The sequence below is a fragment of the Nicotiana sylvestris genome, chromosome 10, assembly GCF_000393655.2.
Source record: "Nicotiana sylvestris chromosome 10, ASM39365v2, whole genome shotgun sequence".
Classification (NCBI taxonomy): domain Eukaryota; kingdom Viridiplantae; phylum Streptophyta; class Magnoliopsida; order Solanales; family Solanaceae; genus Nicotiana; species Nicotiana sylvestris.
In genome coordinates this window covers 21027043-21048490 of record NC_091066.1, presented here as the reverse complement: position 1 = coordinate 21048490, position 21448 = coordinate 21027043, and the positions used below count along the sequence as shown (strand labels likewise).

General features: G+C 40.0%; 2 protein-coding genes across 2 annotated transcripts; both read right to left on the bottom strand.

Annotated features, from left to right (window-relative positions):
• Nucleotides 1-7853: 7853 nt before the first annotated feature.
• LOC138879081 (uncharacterized) lies at nucleotides 7854-9170 on the bottom strand. Its single transcript, XM_070158654.1, has one exon. The coding sequence runs from the start codon at nucleotides 9168-9170 to the stop codon at nucleotides 7854-7856; it is 1317 nt and encodes a 438-aa protein (XP_070014755.1).
• A 9857-nt stretch (nucleotides 9171-19027) lies between these two features.
• On the bottom strand, nucleotides 19028-21214 carry LOC138879080 (uncharacterized). Its single transcript, XM_070158653.1, has 4 exons — nucleotides 20590-21214; nucleotides 20348-20505; nucleotides 19938-20242; nucleotides 19028-19319 (listed from the first exon to the last, which is right to left on the bottom strand). The coding sequence occupies exons 1-4, from the start codon at nucleotides 21212-21214 to the stop codon at nucleotides 19028-19030; spliced, it is 1380 nt and encodes a 459-aa protein (XP_070014754.1).
• Between the last annotated feature and the right edge of the window lie 234 nt (nucleotides 21215-21448).

The window sequence follows — 21448 nt, the reverse complement described above, 5'->3', positions numbered from 1 at the left end:
GAGTGCATAAGTATTAGGCATGCAAGGCTGAATTTAGGACAAAGAGAAGCGTCATGCAATCACAAAGTCAGTAAGTAGTGGACTATCGAAACATGGTAGTCACATAGGTCAATCTTAGTAACTCAGTAATAGAAAAAGATAGAGTATCAAATAGCATGCAAAGGGGTCGAATGAAAAGGCCTTATAGTAGAGTTTCAATGGTAGCAGGAAGTCAAAATCACATAAAGAAACAGAGACTGAAACAAAAGATTTTGAAATTCAATTAAGCAACAGATGAAGCAACTTCAGAAACTCGAATAGGTCCAAAGAAATTCGGGTTTTGAAACCAGTCGAGTTAAGAGCATGAATAACAAGTAAATCACATAGCAAATAGTCTCCGAACTCGAATGAACCCCAAAGTTTTAGGGTTTTCAACACAATCGAGTCTAGAGATGAAAAGCAAATAAATCGATCAAATACTTAACGAAATAGATTCAGAAACCTCAAAAGAAACTAAGACTTTTAACATGCACACTCCAGTAGAAGAGTAACATAAAGAAACACAGTAGAACATGTTAAAATCAGAGAAAGCTTTGAAATGACTTAACAAAACCCTAAATCGAAAAAAATAAAAGGGGTTTTGAAGGTAGAGTTTTGAAAGAAATCTCAAGAAAACATTTGAAAGTTTAGGGTAAACACAGATCTAAACAGATCTAAAAGAAATCGGAGGAACCTCGGATGTTGGGGTTTCAGAAGAACCCCAGATGGTGAGAAAGGCTTGGAAACCATCGATCTAAGCAGGAGAAGTCATGAGTCAGGCTTGAATAGCCATGACTGGCCGGAGTAAGGTCAAAGATGACCGGAGACAGTCATAAGAACTGAGATAGACCAAGGTCTGGGACAAGCCTCTTCAAGGTCTGGTCTTGAAACCATAGTAATCGGGCATGTAGGAGTCATAGGAGGCAGGTACATGCCTTCAATGGCTTTGGAGGCCATGGATTTGGGAGATTTTCAGGCGGTGATTGAAGGCGGCGGCTAGGGTTTGAGAGAGAATTGCGAGAGGGGGGATTCAAAGGCGGCTACAGGTGAGAAATGATTAGGGTTTGGGGTAGTTGGGAATTAAAAAAGGAAAGGGCTGATGTGAGCCGTGGGATTAAAAGGGAATCCGGGCGGGTTATTTAATTGGGTCGTGGGTCAGTTCAGACAGGGATTGGGACATAGTAATTGGTTTTAAAAATTGGGTCCAATTGGGGTGCCAAATCTGGCTAAAACTAAAATGAAAAATGGGCTAACATTTAAATAGCTATTTTTCCCTATTTGATTTACAAAAATTGTAAAATAATTTTTGGAAATAAATTAAAGGTACTAAAATGATTAATAGAATATAATTATTAAATTAAAAATATTGTACCTATTTTTTATAGACATAAACGTAATTAAATCTAAAAAGAGGCTAATATTGCAATTATATGCAATTTAGCTTTAAAAATACTAAATAAATTTGTAAAAATATGCAAAAAATCCCATTAGCTATATTTTAGTATAAATATAAAAGTAAAATAAATGAATCACCAAAAATGATAATTTTGGGAATAATTATTTGGTTTTTATGGATAAAATAAGGCAATAAATTGATTTAAAAATCAAGAAAAAATAATAAAACATTTGGAGATACTTATATATGTATACATATGCTATTTTTAAAGTATTTTGCATATTAAAATATATAGAAAAAATTTTGGTATCAACAGCTGCCCCTCTTTACTAGGGAAGGATGAAAGAATTGTCGGGTAAAGACATGATGGCCAATTTTGACCGAACAAAATGGTTCGAGGAGACTTAGGCCATGCTCTGACTTCTGAGCTGCCTACCTATCCCTGATCTTATAGGAATCAGGCCATATGTAGTTCAGGATCCGTTGGCGGAGTATGCCGATGGAGATTTTTCAAGAACAGACACAATATTAATGACGGGGTGAATGGTTGAAGTCTGATAGGGCTGCGGGAACCGGAGCGGGATCGCTCCTACCGAGATGGCCGTTGCTCGCCGGATTTCCTGTAAATAAGCAATACAAGCATATATGGTGCGTAATTTAAAGATGATGCACATTCCCGTCGGACCATGAATGTTGTCTTTGGACAATTAAGATGACGTCCTTAGACTATGATGTCCTGGGCCATGAAACGTATAATAAAGGATTCACAGGCCATGAAATGATGCTCTCGGGCTATACAAATGATGCCTCCGAACCATGATGCCTTTGAATAATGATATGCAAAAGATTAAAAGGGGGTCCTCAGGCCATGACATGGTGTTCTCGGGCTATGAAAATGATGTCTCCTAACAATGATGCCTTTGGACAATTTGGCAATCTTTCACCCCATGAGATGCAGTAGGTGGCGATCTTTCAGCCCATGAAATGCATTAGTCAGCGATCTTTCAGCCATGCAAACATAAATAAGGCGGAGATCTTTTAGCCATGCAAGTGTAAGTAAGGTGGCGATCGTTCAGCCATGAAAATATAAGTAAGTCGGCGATCTTTCAGCCATGTAGATGTAAATAGTCGGCGATCTTTCAGCCATGCAATTGTAAGTAAGGCGGCAATCTTTCGGCCATGCAAGTGTAAAAAAAGCGGCAATCTTTCAGCCATGCAAGTGTAAATGAGGCGGCGATCTTTCAGCCATGCAAGTGTAAATAAGGAGGCGATCTTTCAGTCATGCAAATGTAGAGGTGGCGATCTTTCAGCCACACAGATGCAAATGGAGGTAGAGCTTAACCTCGGAAGGGATAATGGTAGCCCTATGCAATGCAGAAATGCAGATGGAGGTAGAGCTTAACCTCGGAAGGCAGAATGGTAGCCTTATGCAATGCAGAAATGCAGATGGAGATAGAGCTTAGTCTCGGAAGGCAGAATTGTAGCCTTATGCAATGCAAAAAATGCAGATGGAGACAGAGCTTAGACTCAAAAGGCAGAATGGTAGCCTTATGCAATGCAAAAAATGTAGATGAAGACAGCGTTTAGTCTCGGAAGGCAGAATGGTAGCCTTATGCAAGAAATAAAATGGCAAATGGTAGTAGAGCCTTCTTAGCTTATAGCAGATCGCGACATTGTGATTGCCGGGGACATTGTGCCTCCTAGGGACACTATTGTGTGCGGATAGCAACTATGAGTAAGTGCAATGGTTCTGAGAGTTGTATTCCTGAATAATGTTTGTCTCGTGAGTTTATAGTATATTTGATGATTTTGCAACTCGAGTGCCTGTATCCAAAGAAAAATTGTGAGTTTTGTAAAGGGGACGTTAGTTTGTGTCCCCGCCTGCTTGGCTTTGATCTGGTGATACTGTCTATATCATTGGGGAAGGGGTGCTAAACAAGGCAATTTCGATAATAAACATGCATGGCTTAGTAAAAACATGACACAAGTACATAATTAAAATAGTTTTTAGATGAACCGACGACTGCGACGTGGTTCAAGACGTTGCAACCTCTCTTGCTACTGAATTTTGAGGGTCCTCCTCAAAATTCTTCCCCAGTTTAATGGGTTGATGTTTCTGACTGCTGCTTGCAGTGATTGGCTGAAATCAACTTCGGAATTTTGAGGGTCATCCTCAAAATTCTGCCCCAATTTCCAATTGCGGGGAGGGGGGAGGGGAATGAAAATTTTATTGAATTATGACCGAACCCATAGGGTTGCCTACGTATCTCCCCTTAAACAGGAATCAGGTTAGGCGTAGTTCAATTACATCATATAGGAAATCATGAAGACTACACATAGTAACGCTTGACCGCATATGAATTGATTGGCTTTGGCCAGACTTCTCCGTCCATTTCTGCTAGTATGAGGGCTCCTCCTATTAGAACTCGGTGAACCATGTACAGACCTTGCCAGTTAGGAGAGAATTTCCCCTTGGCTTCATCTTGGTGTGGAAAGATTTTCATTAACACCAGCTGCCCCGGTGTGAACTGTCTTGGCTTGACTCTTTTGTTGAAGGGTTTGGACATTCTGTTCTGATAAAGTTGACCATGGTAGACTGCATTCATTCTTTTCCCATCTATAAGAGCCAGCTGCTCATAGCAGCTCTTTACCCATTCTGCATCGTCGAGCTCTGCTTCCTATATGATTCTTAAGGAAAGAATTTCCACTTCGGCGGGAATGACGACTTCTGTGCCATAAACCAGCATATAGGGGGTTGCCCCAGTTGATGTGTGGACTGTGGTGTGATACCCCAATAAAGCAAATTTTAGCTTCTCGTGGCACTGCTTATGCTTCTCTATCATTTTTCTTAGTATCTTCTTGATGTTCTTATTGGCGGCTTCTACGGCCTCGTTCATCTGAGGCCTGTAGGCTGTAGAATTCTTGTGTTTGATCTTGAAAGTTTCACACATAGCTTTTATCAAGTCACTGTTGAGATTGGATCCATTATAGGTAATGATTGATTCTGGAATCCAGAATCGACAAATGATGCAGTCGCGGACAAAGTCTGCCACGACTTTCTTAGTTACCACTCTGTAGGATGTTGCTTCGACCCATTTGGTGAAATAGTCAATTGCTACTAGGATAAACCTATGCCCGTTGGAAGCAACAGATTCGATTGGTCCAATAATGTTCATTCCCCAGGTGGTGAACGGCCACGGTGAGCTTGTTGCATTGAGTTCGTTTGGGGGTATCTTTATCATGTCTGCATGTATTTGGCAGCGGTGGCATTTCAGGACATACTGGATGCAGTCTGTCTCTATAGTCATCCAAAAGTAATCAGCCCGGAGTATATTCTTTTCTAAGACAAAACCATTCATAGGTGGACTGCAGGTCCCAACATGAATTTCCTCTAGTAGCCTGGATGCTTCCTTTACGTTGACACACCTTAACAATCCAAGATCAGGAGTCCTCCTATACTAGATTCCTCCGCTATGAAAGAAATTATTGGACAACCTCCTAAGTGTGTGTTTCTGAGTAGGATTTGCAAGTTCTGGGTATTCGCCTTTTGCCAAATATTCCTTAATATCATGAAATTTTCCGTCTGCTTCTTCTTCAACATGGGCACAATAAGCTAGCTGATCATGGATCCTTACTGGAATGGGATCAATGAAGTTTTTGTCTGGATGTTGTATCATAGATGATAGGGTAGCCAATGCATCGGCGAACTCGTTCTGGACTCTGGGAACATGTTGGAATTCCGTCTTTGTGAACCTCTTTCTCAATTCCTATACATAATGCAGATACGGTAGTATCTTGGTCGCCCATTCTTCTTAGACTTGATGTATAAGTAGGTCTGAATCTCCGATCACTAGCAACTCCTGAATGTTCATATCAATAGCCATCTTGAGCCCTAGGATGCAGGATTCGTACTCAGCCATATTGTTGGTGCACGGGAACTTGAGTTTGGTAGACACCGGATAATGCTGACCGGTTTCTGATACTAGGACTACTCCTATACCAACTCCTTTGAAATTTGTTGCACCATTGAAGAACATTCCCCAACCGTCATAGGATTCTGCAATATTTTCTCCTATGAATGATACCTCTTCGTCAGGATTTTTCAGGGGTTCATATTCTTCGTCCACGGGATTTTCAGCAAGGTGATCTGCTAGCGCCTATCCCTTGATTGCCTTCTGAGTTACGTAGATAATGTCAAGTTCAGTCAACAGGATTTGCCACTTATCTAACTTTCCAGTGGGCATGGGCTTATGAAAGATGTACTTCAAGGGATCCATCCTTGATATGAGATACGTGGTATAGGCATAGAAGTAGTGCCTCAGCTTCTGGGCTACCCAAGTCAAAGCACAACAGGTGTGCTCTAACAAAGAATACTGAGCCTCGTATGGGGTGAACTTCTTACTGAGGTAATTAATGGCATGCTCCTTCCTCCCCGTTTCATCATGCTTCCCCATAACGCAAACGAAAGCTCCATCCAATACTGCAAGGTAGAGTAATAAGGGTCTATCTGGCTTAGGCGGGACTAAGACTGGTGGTGTTGATAGGTATTCCTTAATTCTGTCGAAAGCTTTTGGCAGTCATCAGTCCATTTGGTAGCGGCGTCCTTCTTTAACATCTTAAAGATTGACTCATAGATAACTGTAGATTGTGCTATGAACCGGCTAATGTAGTAGAGTCTCCCTAAGAAACTCATCACATCCTTCTTATTCTTTGGCGATGGCAATTCTTGAATAGCTTTGACTTTCGATGGGTCCAATTCTATCCCTTGGCGACTCATAATAAACCCAAGCAGCTTTCCAGCTGGAACCCCAAATGCACATTTCGCGGGATTCAGTTTTAGGTTGTACCTTCTCCGTCTATTGAAGAACTTCCTCAAATCTTCCATGTGATCAGTGGCCTTCTTGGACTTGATGATAACATCATCTACGTAAACCTTTATTTCGTTGTGTATCATATCGTGGAAAATGGTAGTCATGGCCCTCATGTAGGTGGCCCATACATTTTTTAACCCGAACGACATCATCTTGTATAAATACATTCCCTACGGCGTAATGAAAGCTGTTTTCTCATCATCTTATTCATCCATCCATATCTGATGACAACTATCAAAACAGTCTACAAACGATTGCAACTCATGCTTGGCACAGTTGTCGATCACGATGTGTATGTTTGGCAAAGGGAAGTCATCTTTCGGACTGGCCCGGTTGAGATCCGGTAGTCAACACAGACTCTGACCTTCCCGTCCTTCTTCGGTACTGGTATGATGTTGGCTAACCATGTCGGGTATTTTACTACCCTGAGAACCTTAGCTTTGACCTGCTTAGTGACTTCTTCCTTGATTTTTAGACTCATATCAGGCTTGAACTTTCTGAGCTTTTGCTTTACCAGTGGACATGTTAGATCGGTTGGCAGTTTGTGAGCCACAATAGATATACTTAGGCTAGTCATGTCGTCATACGACCAGGCTAATATGTCCTCATATTCTTTTAGAAATTCCGGGTACTCCTTCTTTTCTGATGGCGATAAGTGGACATTGATTCGTGTTTCTTTAACATTTTCTGCATCTCCCAAGTTAACCACTTTTGTTTCGTCTAGGTTGGACTTAGGTCTATTCTCAAAATTCTCAACTTCCTTAACAATCTCTTATGGCATATCCTCCTCCTCTGAATCTATGTCTGTTTGTTGCGTTGTCTCGTTGCATGTCACAGTTATTGGTTCATCAAGATAAGTAATAGTAATGTTGTATAAGTAAAGTAATGAGAGAAAAATAATATTGAGTGTTCATTCATAAAAAGTCAAAATACTTTGATAAATTGCATAATCATTTTGAACATTGAAAATCTTATTGCAGGAATTGAAAACATGCGAAAAACAAAATCTTTTAGTAAACAAAACAGTGCTTGTTTTAGCCTTGCTACCCCGAGGCTTGTCGGGCTCTAGTTGTCCTGATGGTCTAGTTATTGAGGCATGCTCCTCTGCTTACAGCCTGTATGGAAGGGACTTCCTCCCCCTCCTCCTCGAGAACAATACAACAATCCATATCATTATCTTCTAAGAACAAATTCTTCACTGATGCGCGTGTTTCTTCTTTTTCCGACCCATAAATAACATCGGCTGGTTGGAAAGTCTGCTCCAAATGCGGTATTGGCTACTCCAGCGGATAATAAGGACCGCGCCATGGTGGTGACCAGTTGTTGAATTCCTCTCAGGTATACTCATATCCCAGACCGAAAGTGTTGCCGTGCTTCTTGAGTTTTATGGGCTTAGTGGTTCCTTGGAGGTTCTTGCCAAGTCCTTTGCTAGGTTCATACCCACTCCAATTCAGTATGCTCTCGATCTTGTTATCCCACCATTTGTCTTTGTCAACATCATTTACCCATTCGATGTGGTGGTAAGTCTCTCCTCCCAGCTTCTTTCTCCCCTCGATTGATGGAATGGTTTAGCGACTGTATATAGGATTGCTACCCTCGCCGTGAATGATCACTTCCTGGTGATTCCCTTCGAATTTTATTGCCTGATGCAGTGTTGATGCTATGGCTCCGGCAGCATGAATCCATGGCCTTCCCAATAGCAAATTGTAAGATGCTGGCATGTCTATCACTTGGAAATCAACATCGAACCAAGTTGGCCCCATTCGCAAACATAGACTAATCTCCCCAATGGTGGACCTTTGGGAAACGTCGAAAGCTTTCATGTTTATGGCTCCATCGTTTATCTCGTGCAATCCCTTACCCAACTTCTTGAGTGTTACCAGCGGACAAATGTTGAGACTAGAACCCCCGTCAATCAGGATCCTGGTGATGAAGTAGTCTTCGCATTGCACAGTGATATGCAGCGCTTTGTTGTGTCCTAACCTTTCAGGTGGTAGCTCATCCTCATGAAAAGTAATTTTGTGACTTTCTAATACATGTCCGACCATGTTGGCCATTTCCCTGCCAGTGATGTTGTTTGGCATGTATGCTTCACTCAGCACTTTCAACAGAGCATTCTTGCGTGCCTCAGAATTTTGTAGCAAAGCAAGTATGGAAATTTGCGTCGGTGTTTTGTTCAACTGGTCGATGACCGAGTATTCCTTGGCCTGTATCTTTCTCCAAAGATCATCTGGACCTGTATCAATGATGGGTGACCGATTGGAGGCTTGCTTACTTGACTCAGCTAGGTGTTCCGGGGTATAAACCCTACCAGTTCGCGTCATACCCTGTGCGGCAACAGTTTCCTCGAACCTACCCTTGCCCTTTCTTCTTGCCTCCGCTGTATAGTCCCATGGTATGACCTTTGTGTGGAAGGGTGTCATGGTTGACATCACCAATGGAATCGGCACGACTATCTTCACTTTGAACGGAGCATGTGCCTTGGGTGGTAGAATGGCAACTTCGAATGGTGGGGGTGCACTTGCTGGAGACGCGAATTCAACCTCAATTGGTGCTGGTGTCTTTGTAGATGACGTTGGTTCAAACTCAAATAGCACTGACATATTTACCTCGGCATCCCCAGAGGGCTGAATCTGGACCACGATCAAATTAAGAGGAACTATTTGCTTCTTTGGGTAATCACCTTCTACGATCAAACCGATCGATCCCTCGGGATCCCAATCATCCTCTATTTCAATCATGTGAACGCCTCCACCCATGTGGTCTAGCAGAGGGTTATTGTAGACATTCAGAGCGGGTTCCTTGGCCACATTAATTTTGTTGTCAATCAAAGCTTGGATCTTGTCTTTCAAGGAATGACATTCGTCGATGGTGTGCCCTTTCATGCCAGAATGGTATGCATAGTATTTGTTTGGATTAGCCCACTGAGAAGGGTTCTCAGGGGTTACAACAGGAATAGGGGTGACATAACCAGCAACTTCTCTCATACAACTGGTCAATAGGTTCAACAATGGTTGTATACTATTTAGGAGGTCTGTGGTCAAATTTTGGTCGAGGTCTAGGGAAGTTTTGGCATGTAGGAGGTGATTGATAGTGGGACGGTTGAGCATTATAGGCTTGGTAAACATGTGCAGGTTGGGAATATCTAGGTGAAGTAGGTTGATATGTTGGAGGTGGAGGTGATTGATAAGCGGTTGGTAGAGTTTAGTAAGAGGGTGAGGGTGCTTGGCAGTTTGGAGTAGGCTGATATGTGTGAAGGAATTGGATAGGTTTGGTATCTGATAGGAGATTTGGTTCTCTGTGCAACCAATATGGCCCCTACGTCCCTTTTCTTGATGTACCACCAGACTGTAAGGCCTTATTGGTAGCTTGCAAAGCCTCGAAGTTCATAACCATACCACTTTTGATGCCCTCTTCGATTCTTTCACCCAGCTTTATGATGTCAGAAAATTTACGGCTCTCAATCAACATCAGCCTTTTATAATACTGCAGGTCCTGAGCCCGAACAAAAAGTTTGTTCATCTGTTCTTCTTCTAAGGCAGACCTGACTTTAGCAGCTTCAGACCTCCAGCGAGTAGCATACTCGCGGAATGTTTCTATAGATTTCTTCTTTAGATTTTGAATGTAGAACACATCCAGTGCATTCTCTGTGTTGAACCTAAACCTGTCCATAAAGTCGGATGCCATGCCTACCCAGTTTGACCATTTCTTCGAATCTTGGCTAATGTAGCAAGACAGAGCATCTCCCTTCAGACTTCTTATGAAAAGCTTCATACAGATTCTTTCATCCTTCCCTACTCCAACCATCTTGTCACAGTAAGTTCTCAAATGGACTCTTGGATCCCCTGTACCATCAAACATTTCAAACTTCGAAGGTTTGTACCCCTTGGGCAGTTCGACATCAGGCTGTATGCAAAGATCCTCATAGTTCAGCCCCTCAATTCCCTTGCTTCCTTTGACGCCTTGGATTCGGTTAGTCAATTTCTTATGTTCTTTCGCCAGGTTCCTGATGAGCGAGTCTTTATCATCAGATTCGAGTGTGCTTGAGATGGGTTGCGTTGAGTGTGGAATGGCCTCCACGTAGATGGGAGTGTTGTGACGAGTGTGGAAGGGGTCATTTGTGGAGTTCAAGGGTCTTGGGACGAGCAGTGGAGTATTGTTGGAAGTATGGTATGTGTTGCAGTGGTGGTGAGGAGCGGGATGATTTTGTGGCGGTGTAAGGTTATGTGAATTTGTGAAATTGTCATCTGGAGTGGTGAGGGAAAATGACAGATTCGCCAGATTTTGAACCTAATAAAGTTCTTCTTGAAATTTCAGCAGCTTTTGTTCAAGTTGGGATGCACTTTCCTTAGGAACCAGAGTACCATGACCATGTGTGACCTCTACCCGTTCAGTTAAGTTCTCCTTTCTGGCGTTGTTCAAATCTTCCATTTTTCCTTTGTTCTTGTTTTTGACTGGACTAAGAGGGGGAGTGGGTGGAGGTCCCCTGGATCTCGTGGAATAAGATGATGTTGCCAGAGTGCATGAACTAACCTTTGGGGAAGGGGAATAAAACAAAAAGTAAAAACAAAAAGGTAACAAGTTAGTGAGGATTATAAGAAAATGTTGCACTATTTAAACTCATAATGCAAGAATGTAAATCGTGTCCTAATTTGGGAACCTCTTTGTGCCCGAGGTAGGCCAAGCGACTAGTTGATTTGGAGAACTTAGAATACTAAATGCCTCATTTAATTGATTAAAAATAGACGAATCCCAAATCGACACTAAATAACAGGAAATAAAGTCACTAATGGCCATTGGCCTTCTTACATTTCTTAAAGCAAGAGAAAAACTCCTATCTATTTGGTCCCTAAAGGACCTTCCCCAGACTCGGCGTCCTTGGCTCCGTCGAATAGCTTTCCCAGCTCGCGAATTCCCAGCAATAGATAGGCTCGGGCTAGATGTTCGCCTTTGTTTCCTTCAGCATTTTGGCAGTCTTCAACCCTCTTGATAAACTTTCTTTCTAGCTCCACTATGCCTCGCTTCTAGTATCCTAGTCGCTTATTGGCGTTGACAGCCATGTCTTTCCACTCCTCAATCAGCTTTTGGTTGGCTTCTTGTATCTCACGGTGCTCGCTTTCACATTCCCGGATCCTCTTGCACAGTTGATTGTATTTAACACTTGCCTCGGCCCTCTCATCTATGATCCTATGACCCCTAGCAAACCCTTGTTGACCCAGACCATAGTGATTATTCTCAAACTACCCTGAATAGTAGGGGGCGCAACCAGCGTGGTATCTATTTGGCTCAATGGTATCTCTTCACATAATGATCTTGCAGTGCCACATATGCTGAGCTTGGCACTTATAAGGACTATCATCAACCTGGAAGTCAGCCCGGAAATGACTCATCTTGTCGACCTTAGGTATAACCTACTTCCTACCAACTTGCCTCATAACCCAGAGAGGAAGGTAAGGGTATGTTCCTCTTAGACCGATCAATATCAGAAATGGTGCATCCCTGGACCGGGCGATGAATTCCTCAGTAGGGAACCACTCGAACATCCATTGTATCTGATCCTCAGTTAGATTTTCAAAGAGCTCTACCCATCCCTTGGCGTCTTCTGGTTAGGAAAACATGTTGGGCATGTAATTCATTCACTTCGGATGATGGAAAGCGATATGATCATCCCAGTCTCTTCGCTGGATATCTTGTCGGTATTCACCTCTTTGAAGATGCTCCATGAGCCAGAGTTGAAGTAGCAAATTGCAGCCCTCGAAGTGTTTGGCTCCTCGTTGACACTTTTCCAAGGCTTGATATATTTCCACAATGATCATGGGCACAATATTGAATGGGTTCCCATAAATACCCTCCATCAGAGTTTTAGTTACCATAGCCAGCCTGGTATGGATCCTTGCTTTCTTCATCGGAAACTCCATCATCCCTAAGAAGCAAAACATGAAGACAAAGATCCTTCGGTGAATATGCCCTAATGATGAGAGGGCAAAATTTGTCAGGATAGGTACGGTAGGACTTACTGTGACTGTACCTCTCGTACAAATAATCAAAAGGGATATAGGATTCTTTCAAACATGTCAGGTCTGGATTCTTCTTTAGACACATCATTTTGAGGAAACCCCTACCCTTGCGGTTTTCAGGCATTAACAAACTCGGAGTTTCCCATGGTATACTATCCAATCCTCCTATTTCTTCTAGCAAGGGGGTCATTTCAATATCCCCGAAGTGGAACACAGACCTCCCACAATCCCAGAATAGAGTAGCAGTTTTTATGATCTTGTTGTTGGGTTTGATTTCCAGAAGGGAATGTAGATTTCCCACATATTTTCAGACAAGAGTCTGATCACTGGAATGAAGATCCTCCTACCAGCTTAGCAATTTTGGGTGGATGTTGGTGACCATGCCGAATATGGGGACTTCGTGCCTCATATTTCTGCAAGACAAAAGGGTTAGGCCCTTACCCCCAACCGGACTCGACTATTTAATATCAACAATTGGCATAAAAGCATTTAGTTCTCCAAATAAATGCATAGAACGTGATAATGTCTGTTTGGATTTTAGGGAAACCCAGTGGACTTTGGACAAGGCTATCTTAAAGAGTCATTATGCGGACAACATAACTGACTCGGCTAGGCTGACCATGATGCATGCACAGTTTAAACAGAGTAAGGTCTCTATGGGGTTTTAGACTGGTACCCTTGAGCGGAAAACTCAAGGGGGAAAGGCACGGAATCGTCGACTACACTGTTGATCGACTGGTTTTACCGCAAATACGCCTTTTCCAGATTTAGTGGGTGATAATATCGGAAGAGTGCAACCACTCATTATAAGCGTTGCTATAGGATTTGTTTTGGCACGAGTGGAATATGATGTTGAACATGATTATGCAACAATTAAAGGCATGTTGTCACGTATTTGCACGTTTAAGAAAGCAGTAAATACAATAGTTTCATAATTTAAAGCAGTAGTAAAGGAACATAGTAAAGGAAAGAAACAAAAAGATGAGTCAGTTTGGCAATCGAAAAGGAAATTAAATGCTTAAAAGAAATAAACAAATAATTGCGCATAAATTCACAACAATAGTCTGAAATGGTAAAAGCCTAAAGATCCCCAGCAGAGTCGCCATGCTGTCACGCCCCCTTTTTTCCTTGTGGAGTTCGAGTTTATGACATTTTGAAGGACAACTCATTCCTTTTGGGAACTGGGTTTGAATTTGAAGAGTCACCACCTAATGATTAGGGTGCATTAGGACACCAAAGGGTTTGATTTGAACAACCAGAGATAGGGTAAGGGCTTGAAATTATTCCAAGAGGAAGGTGTTAGGCACCCCTCAGAATCCACTAGTGTGGTTCCCGGCCAGACAATTATTGTGAATTGAGGTGCAATTAATATATAGGCAAATAAGGCTCAAATAAGAGGGGATTTCACATAATGGTCTGAAAGTAGACAAAGTTTGAAAGAACGATTAGAAAAGCTGATTTTAAAAGAAGGAGTTGAAATGCTAAAAGAAAAGAAATAAAGAATAAAGGGAGGGGGTCCTAGGTTTTAAAAAAATATGGATCACCCCACACAATGTCCGGTAATCACTCCTCAATGAGGGGCTACACGTGACATTATCGCGCGTTCATCATATCCATATCTATCATTCTCACCCCATTAAGGTATTTAAAGTGCGGATTGGTCTCGATTACTTATTGCATGCTATTACTCGTCCCATTCCTACCAGTACTGGAGGCATTTAGGACTACTAATCCTAAAGGGAGGGATGTTGGGCTTATTTGGAGTTTCAAAGGTAAAAATCGAAGGCGACATACAAAAACACATATTGCACATTTTGGGGAAAAGCATTAAACAAACAGCGGCTCAGATATACCTCCTTAAACAAAGAAAGCATATAATTAGCATGACTTGCACATACTGTTTAAGTCTGATTTTAAGGTATTAAAGATGAGGGAGAGGAGATTGTTGAGACTGTTTTAGTTTATTACATAACTCAGATAAGAAGTCCGAATCAGGCGTGCCTGCTGGTTGTAATAATTAATAGAAGCGGATTCAACTCTTAATTATTACTCTAAGGCTTGCCTAAGTGTTTAGACAAGGATCCTATAGGCATGGTATCTACTGAATTCAACAGGTGATAAGATAGTAAAACTCGAAATGAATTATTCTATATGCATACTTATTCAGTGAGGGACTCGGATTATTAAAAGAGATGCAGAGCGTACAAAGTTAAATAAATTGGTCACAGGTTCTGAAGGGGATAGCACCTAATATTACTGATTTTACAGCTAATACTGAGTGAAGTGAATCAGATTCATTTAGAAGCTCTTACGGGCATGTTTTCTATGCATTGTTGATTTTAAACTCTTATAGACGTGGTGTCGAAATGCAGAAAACCTTGTAGACAGGGTATCTATATGCAGAAGTCTTATAGACATGGTATCTAAATGCGAGACTTTGTTTTTAAACCTTATAGGCATGATTTCTACATGTAGTTGAATATATAAAATTAAAACAGTCCTATAGGCATGATTTCTATATGTAGTTGAATATGCAGAATTAGAACTGCCCTATAGGCATGATTTCTATATGTAGTTGAATATGCAGAATTAGAATAGTCCTATATGCATGATTTCTATATGTAGTTGAATATGCAGAATTAGAACACCCTATAGGTATGATTTCTATATGTAGTTGAATATGCAGAATTAGAACACCCTATAGGCATGATTTCTACCCTTGACATGCATAAATATCCCACCCTTTTCGCTAGCCAGCCCCAAGTGTTTATTATAAATTATTACAAATCGGAATGAATACATCAGGAAAATACAAAGAATTATAACCAGAGGAAGCCTGATTCTTGACTTCCTCTCTGAGTTATGAGATAGACCAACTCAAAGACCATTGATCTAAAGCCTTTCTCAACTTGAGTGTGTCAGAGTTCCCTAAGGGCCTCAATGGGACCCCGGGCAGTGCTCACACCTAAGTTTCAAAACCAGATTAGGGACAAGTGCAGTGTGGAAGTGTCAGCCCTCAAGTGTCCAAGTTCAGAGGGAACTCATGGGTCCCAAGGGAAGGCTCACAAGAGGGTGGCAAAACTTAAGTCTAAGAGAGAGTTCAAGTAAAGAAACAGAGTTCTGAGGGAATAAAGGAGAGGTAAACAACCACAAACAAGTTGATAATTTCATACAAAAGGGGATTCGGGGGGTTGGGAGGTTGCAAAGAGCCTATGCTTAGGCAAGGGTAAGCTTTTGGGAATGCACAACAATAGAAGATGTTGGCATGCCTATAAGCCTACCACAAGACACAATACCAGATACACATAGAGGTTAGGATCCCAGGGGATCAAGCTTGAGTTATGGGCAGTAACATTCACTACTGTCATGCCTCAAACAAACCATCAATATCAAACACATTAGGGTAGCAGTTTAGGATACACAATACATAGATTAAGAATAGGAAGAAAGAAATTGCAGCATGCTAGAATAGAGTACTGAATTAAACACAAGCAGTAGGCAGACAAGAAGGCAAAAGTATTAAGTAAACATATTGTTGTGATCCTGGAATCTTAATCAGAACATACCAGTTTAAGGAAGCAAAATACAATAAAGTAGGTAGCAGGACTTGAAAACATGCCACAATACAAGTAGCAAGAGAGAATATTTCGAGTATGAGTGTGAGTTCAGAAGCTAAGAGTATTTGTGTGTCTCGTGTTAATGAAAGAGCAGAGTATTTATAGTTTGAAAACAGGTAAACAAATAAGGCAAAAATCATAATTTAGCAGTAATTATGGAACTAGGTACTAATTAAAATCAATCAGTATAAGAACTTCCTTTAATTAAGGTGTTAAACTTAAACGGTAATGGACAGAAAATATTTAAAGAAAGAAATTAAGTAGGCATCTTGTGCAGAGTAGACAATTAGGGGTAAATACATAGGGGTTTAATTAAGGGAAGAATCTTTGAAATACTCGGTTAACCAAATAAGGTAAGAAAACAAAGTAAAGTTGCAGAATATGGAGACAATCAGCACATAGTAATCAAGGAGTCAGGGATTTGAAATTACTGATTTGGGGAGAATAACAGGGGTTCCCATGAATAAACAAATAAACCAAGTCAGAAATAGGAGAATTGAAAGTCTAAGAAAAGTTTTCAAATCAACCCGAGAAACAGGGAAATTAGTAAGGCGAAACAAGGAAAGAGACAATCACTTAACACATGAATGCAATCAAAATTACACAAGGAGGTTTGAAATTAGTCCAAAATTGAATGTCATTTCAGAGGGAAATTTAGCATATAGAAGAGTGCATAAGTATTAGGCATGCAAGGCTGAATTTAGGACAAAGAGAAGCGTCATGCAATCACAAAGTCAGTAAGTAGTGGACTATCGAAACATGATAGTTACATAGGTCAATCTTAGTAACTCAGTAATAGAAAAAAGATAGAGTATCAAATAGCATGCAAAGGGGTCGAATGAAAAGACCTTATAGTAGAGTTTCAGTGGTAGCAGAAAGTCAAAATCACATAAAGAAACAAAGGCTGAAACAAAAGATTTTGAAATTCAGTTAAGCAACAGATGAAGCAACTTCAGAAACTTGAATAGGTCCAAAGAAATTAGGGTTTTGAAACCAGTCGAGTTCAGAGCATGAATAACAAGTAAATCACATAGCAAATAGTCTCCGAACTCGAATGAACCCCAAAGTTTTAGGGTTTTCAACACAATCTAGTCTAGAGATGAAAAGCAAATAAATCGATCAAATACTTAAAGAAATAAATTCAGAAACCTCAAAAAAAACTAAGACTTTTAACATGCACACTCCAGTAGAAGAGCAACATAAAGAAACATAGTAGAACATGTTAAAAATCAGAGAAAGCTTTGAAATGACTTAACAAAACCCCAAATCGGAAAAGATAAAAGGGGTTTTGAAGGGAGAGTTTTGAAAGAAATCTCGAGAAAACGTTTGAAAGTTTAGGGTAAACACAGATCTAAACAGATCTAAAAGAAATTGGAGGAACCTCGGAGGTTAGGGTTTCAGAAGAACCTTAGATGGTGAGAAAGGCTTGGAAACCATCGATCTAAGCAGGAGAAGTCAAGAGTCAGGCTTGAATAGCCATGGCCGGCCGGAGTAAGGTCAAAGATGACCGGAGACAGTCATAAGAACTGAGATCGACCAAGGTCTGGGCCAAGCTTCTTCAAGGTCTGGTCTTGAAACCATAGTAATCAGGCATGTAGGAGTCATATGAGGCAGGTACAGGCCTTCAATGGCTTTGGAGGCCATGGATTTGAGAGATATTCAAGTAGTGATTGAAGGCGGCAGCTAAGGTTTGAGAGAGAGTTTGAGAAAGAATTGGGAGAAGGGAGATTCAAAGGCGGCTAGAGGTGAGAAATGATTAGAGTTTGGGGTAGTTGGGAATTAAAAAAAGAAAGGGCTGATGTGAGCCGTTGATCTAGGCGATCAACAACTAGGATTAAAAGGGAATCCGGCCAGGTTATTTAATTGGGCCGTGGGTCGGTTCAGACAGGGGTTGGGACATGGTAATTGGGTTTAAAAATTGGGTCCAATTGGGGTGCCAAATCCGGCTAAAACTAAAATGAAAAATGGGCTAACATTTAAATAGCTATTTTTCCCTATTTGATTTACAAAAATAGTAAAATAATTTCTGGAAATAAATTAAAGGTACTAAAATGATTAATAGCATATAATTATGAAATTAAAAATATTGTACCTAGTTTTTATAGACATAAACGTAATTAAATCTAAAAAGAGGCTAATATTGCAATTATATACAATTTAGCTTTAAAAATACTAAATAAATTTATAAAAATATGCAAAAAAATCAAATTAGCTATATTTTAGTATAAATATGAAAGTTCAATAAATGAATCACCAAAAATGATAATTTTGGGAATAATTATTGGGTTTTTATGGATAAAATAGGGCAATAAATTAATTTAAAAATATTTTAAAAATTAAGAAAAAATAATAAAACATTTGGACATACTTATATATGCATACATATGCTATTTTTAAAGTATTTTGCATATTAAAATATATAGAGAAAAATTGGGTATCAACAAATAGAATATGATTTTTCTTTCATTTTTATTCTAACTGGCTTCAAGGACATGTAGTAATTTCAAGTTCATATATATGTACAAAGTTTAAATTTTTTATCATTTATTAGTTTTTTTATTTTTATTTTTAATTAAATTGGATTCGGCCCATTAGGGCAAGGGTAAAGGGATTAGGGTTTTGGATCTGGGTCGGGTCAACATGTTTTAATTAATGGATCAAATCCGGACCGCCCCTATAGGAAAGTGAATCGAACCAGCTCATTAAAAACCCTTAACACGTAAAAGAAAAATAGGAACTGATAATTACAGAGTTCTCATGCTAGAAAGATGAAGATACTATTAGTGTGTACAAATTATGCCTTACCCTTTGGCAATGATAAGCAAATATGTGTCTTATTCCCTAAATCAACAACTTTTTATTTAAAGATAAATTTGATCAATATGTACTATTTAATATGAACATCTGATCCTGTGATGAAGATTGTGTTGGAGAATTAGGTGTCATGGATGAAGGATGATCATGTGTAGGTGACATGAGATTAGTTGTGTTGTCAACATTACTCCTTTGAGCACTCAAATGTTCAGATATTTGCTGGGTAATGTTTGTACTGTCAGAAGGTTTCTCACATAGAGGTTCAATGAAAGGAATTGAATGAGGGACACAAGATTAGGGAGATATATCCAAATTGGTTGCAAATGGAAAGATAGACTCATTGAAGACTACATCTCTGGAAACAGTGATCTTTCTAGTAGCCAAACTTAGAACTTTGTATCCCTTTGTGTTGAAGGGATAACCAACAAAAATATGTGGTGGTGTTCTAGGTTCAAATTTGTCTCTATGAGGCTTAGGTACAGTGGGGTAGCACAGACAGCCAAAACTTTTTAGGTGAGAGTACTTTGGCTTTCTCTTATACAATAGTTCATATGGAATTTGATCATTAATGGAAGTGGAAGGCAACCTGTTTATGAGGAAGGTTGCACAGAGTATACATTCACCCCAATATTTTTTGGACAGTTTAGACTGAAAAAGAAGAGGCCTAGCTGTCTCAAGGAGGTACTTATGTTTTCTTTCCACCACACCTTTTTATTGTGGAGTGTAAGGGCAAGTTCTTTGATGTATGATGCCTTTGGATTGAAATAATATGTTTGTCTCTGTGTTGGTGAACTCCAGTCCATTGTCTATTCTCACAGCTTTAACATTTACTCCAAATTGATTTTCCACCAAACTAAAGAATCCCTTAAGAACTTGATAAGCATTGCTTTTGCTGGATAGGAGATGAGTCTAAGTGGACCTACTAAAGTCATCCACAATAGTCATGAAATATTTGTACTTGTCATGTGTGGGCACATGATATGGTCCCCGTAAGTCAACATGTAGAAGCTCAAAAATCCTATTGGTTGTATTAGTTTTATGAGAAAATGGGAGCATTTCATGTCTAGCCATTGGACATATGGTACAATTAAAGGGTTGTTTGGAAGAAAAGATTACAGGGATAGAGGAAATATTTTTCATTTTCACAAAGGGAACATGTCCAAGTCTGTTATGCCACAGAACATCCACATTGTTTCCAACACACAGATGAGAAAAATGACTAGGACAATTAGAAGATAAACTCTCAGAAAGAAATTGCTTTTCATTGCCTGCACTTGGATTATTTACAACTGAAGATGATAAAACACACTTATTGACATGAGATGATGTATTTACAATAGAATGAAGTAGACATTGTGTGTTACAAGTGCAGTGAGTGACAGGGGTGGACAGGAAATCAATGACATTTACTTCAGGACTTGTACTATTGTTCTTCAAGCACCTTGGGCATAAGATGTAAAGTCCATCTTTGACTCTACCAATCACCAGAGGCCTCTTCATTGAAGGGGCCTACAGTATACAACAGGATTTGATGAAGGCAACAAGACAACTAAGATGAGAAGCTAGAGAATGAACAGAAATTAGATTGTATTTAAAGGAAGGAACTAACATTACCCTATTTAGAGTGATCTTAGGAGTAAGTACAACATTACCAATCTCAGTCACCTTCACTTTGTAGCCATTTGTGAGAGTGACAAGTAGAGGATAAGGTAGAGTTACTATATTGGTTAGTAAGGATCTATTAAAGGTCATGTTATTTGACGCCCCTGAATCTATAATCCATGAATCAGTTTTGTTTTTGAAACATTCACATAAGAGTTTCCCAAAATCAATAGAGGAGGTTCAAGCTATGATACCTGCAAAGTTTGCTGATGAAGTGTTGACATTGTCTAAGCTGTCTCTCCCTCCTCCTGATTGGAACTGCTGTAGTAGATTCACAAGTTGACTGTATTCTTCCTTCGTGAGATTGACATTTTGAGCACTGCAGTTCTCATCACTAGTATGCTGAGTATCTGTGGCTGCTACATATGCATTAGCCATTCCTCTATTTCCCATATTGAACCCGATACTTTGGTTTACACCTGAGTTATCCCCATAGTTATAGTTTTGTCTTGGATTTTGATTGAAACTGGAAGCTTGGTTGTGACTTAGATTTGGATTCTGATTTTGGTTAGAGCCTTGAGGATAGCCATGAAGTGTATAACACTTCTCTCTTGTGTGGCCTGGCCTCTTATAGTAATCACAGAAGGGTCTGTTTCTATAGCTCTGAGAGTTATTAGTTGAATAATTTGTCTGGAATGATGCTATCCTGTTTGTGCTGACATTTAGGGCTGATGACTCAAGTGCTAAGTGGTTATGAGGCTTAATTTCTCTCTGTATTTCCTCTTGAATTAGCAATGAGAAGGCATGTGCAATTATGGGAAGAGGATTCATCATGAGGATACTTCCTCGAAAAACAATGTAAGTCTCATTCAGCCCCATAAGGAACTGTATTAATCTTCTATCCTCTTATGCTTTATGCATACTTTTCCTCGCTCCACATGTGCAATTGCAGGTGCAATGAGATTTAGTGATCAGAGTAGTAAGTTCTTCCCACAACTCTTTCATTTTTGTATAGTAGCCATTAATATCAAGAGCTCCTTGAGACAAGTCGTTAATCTCCTTTTGAATTTGGTATAGCTTTGTTCCATTTGTCTGATCATATCGATCTTCAAG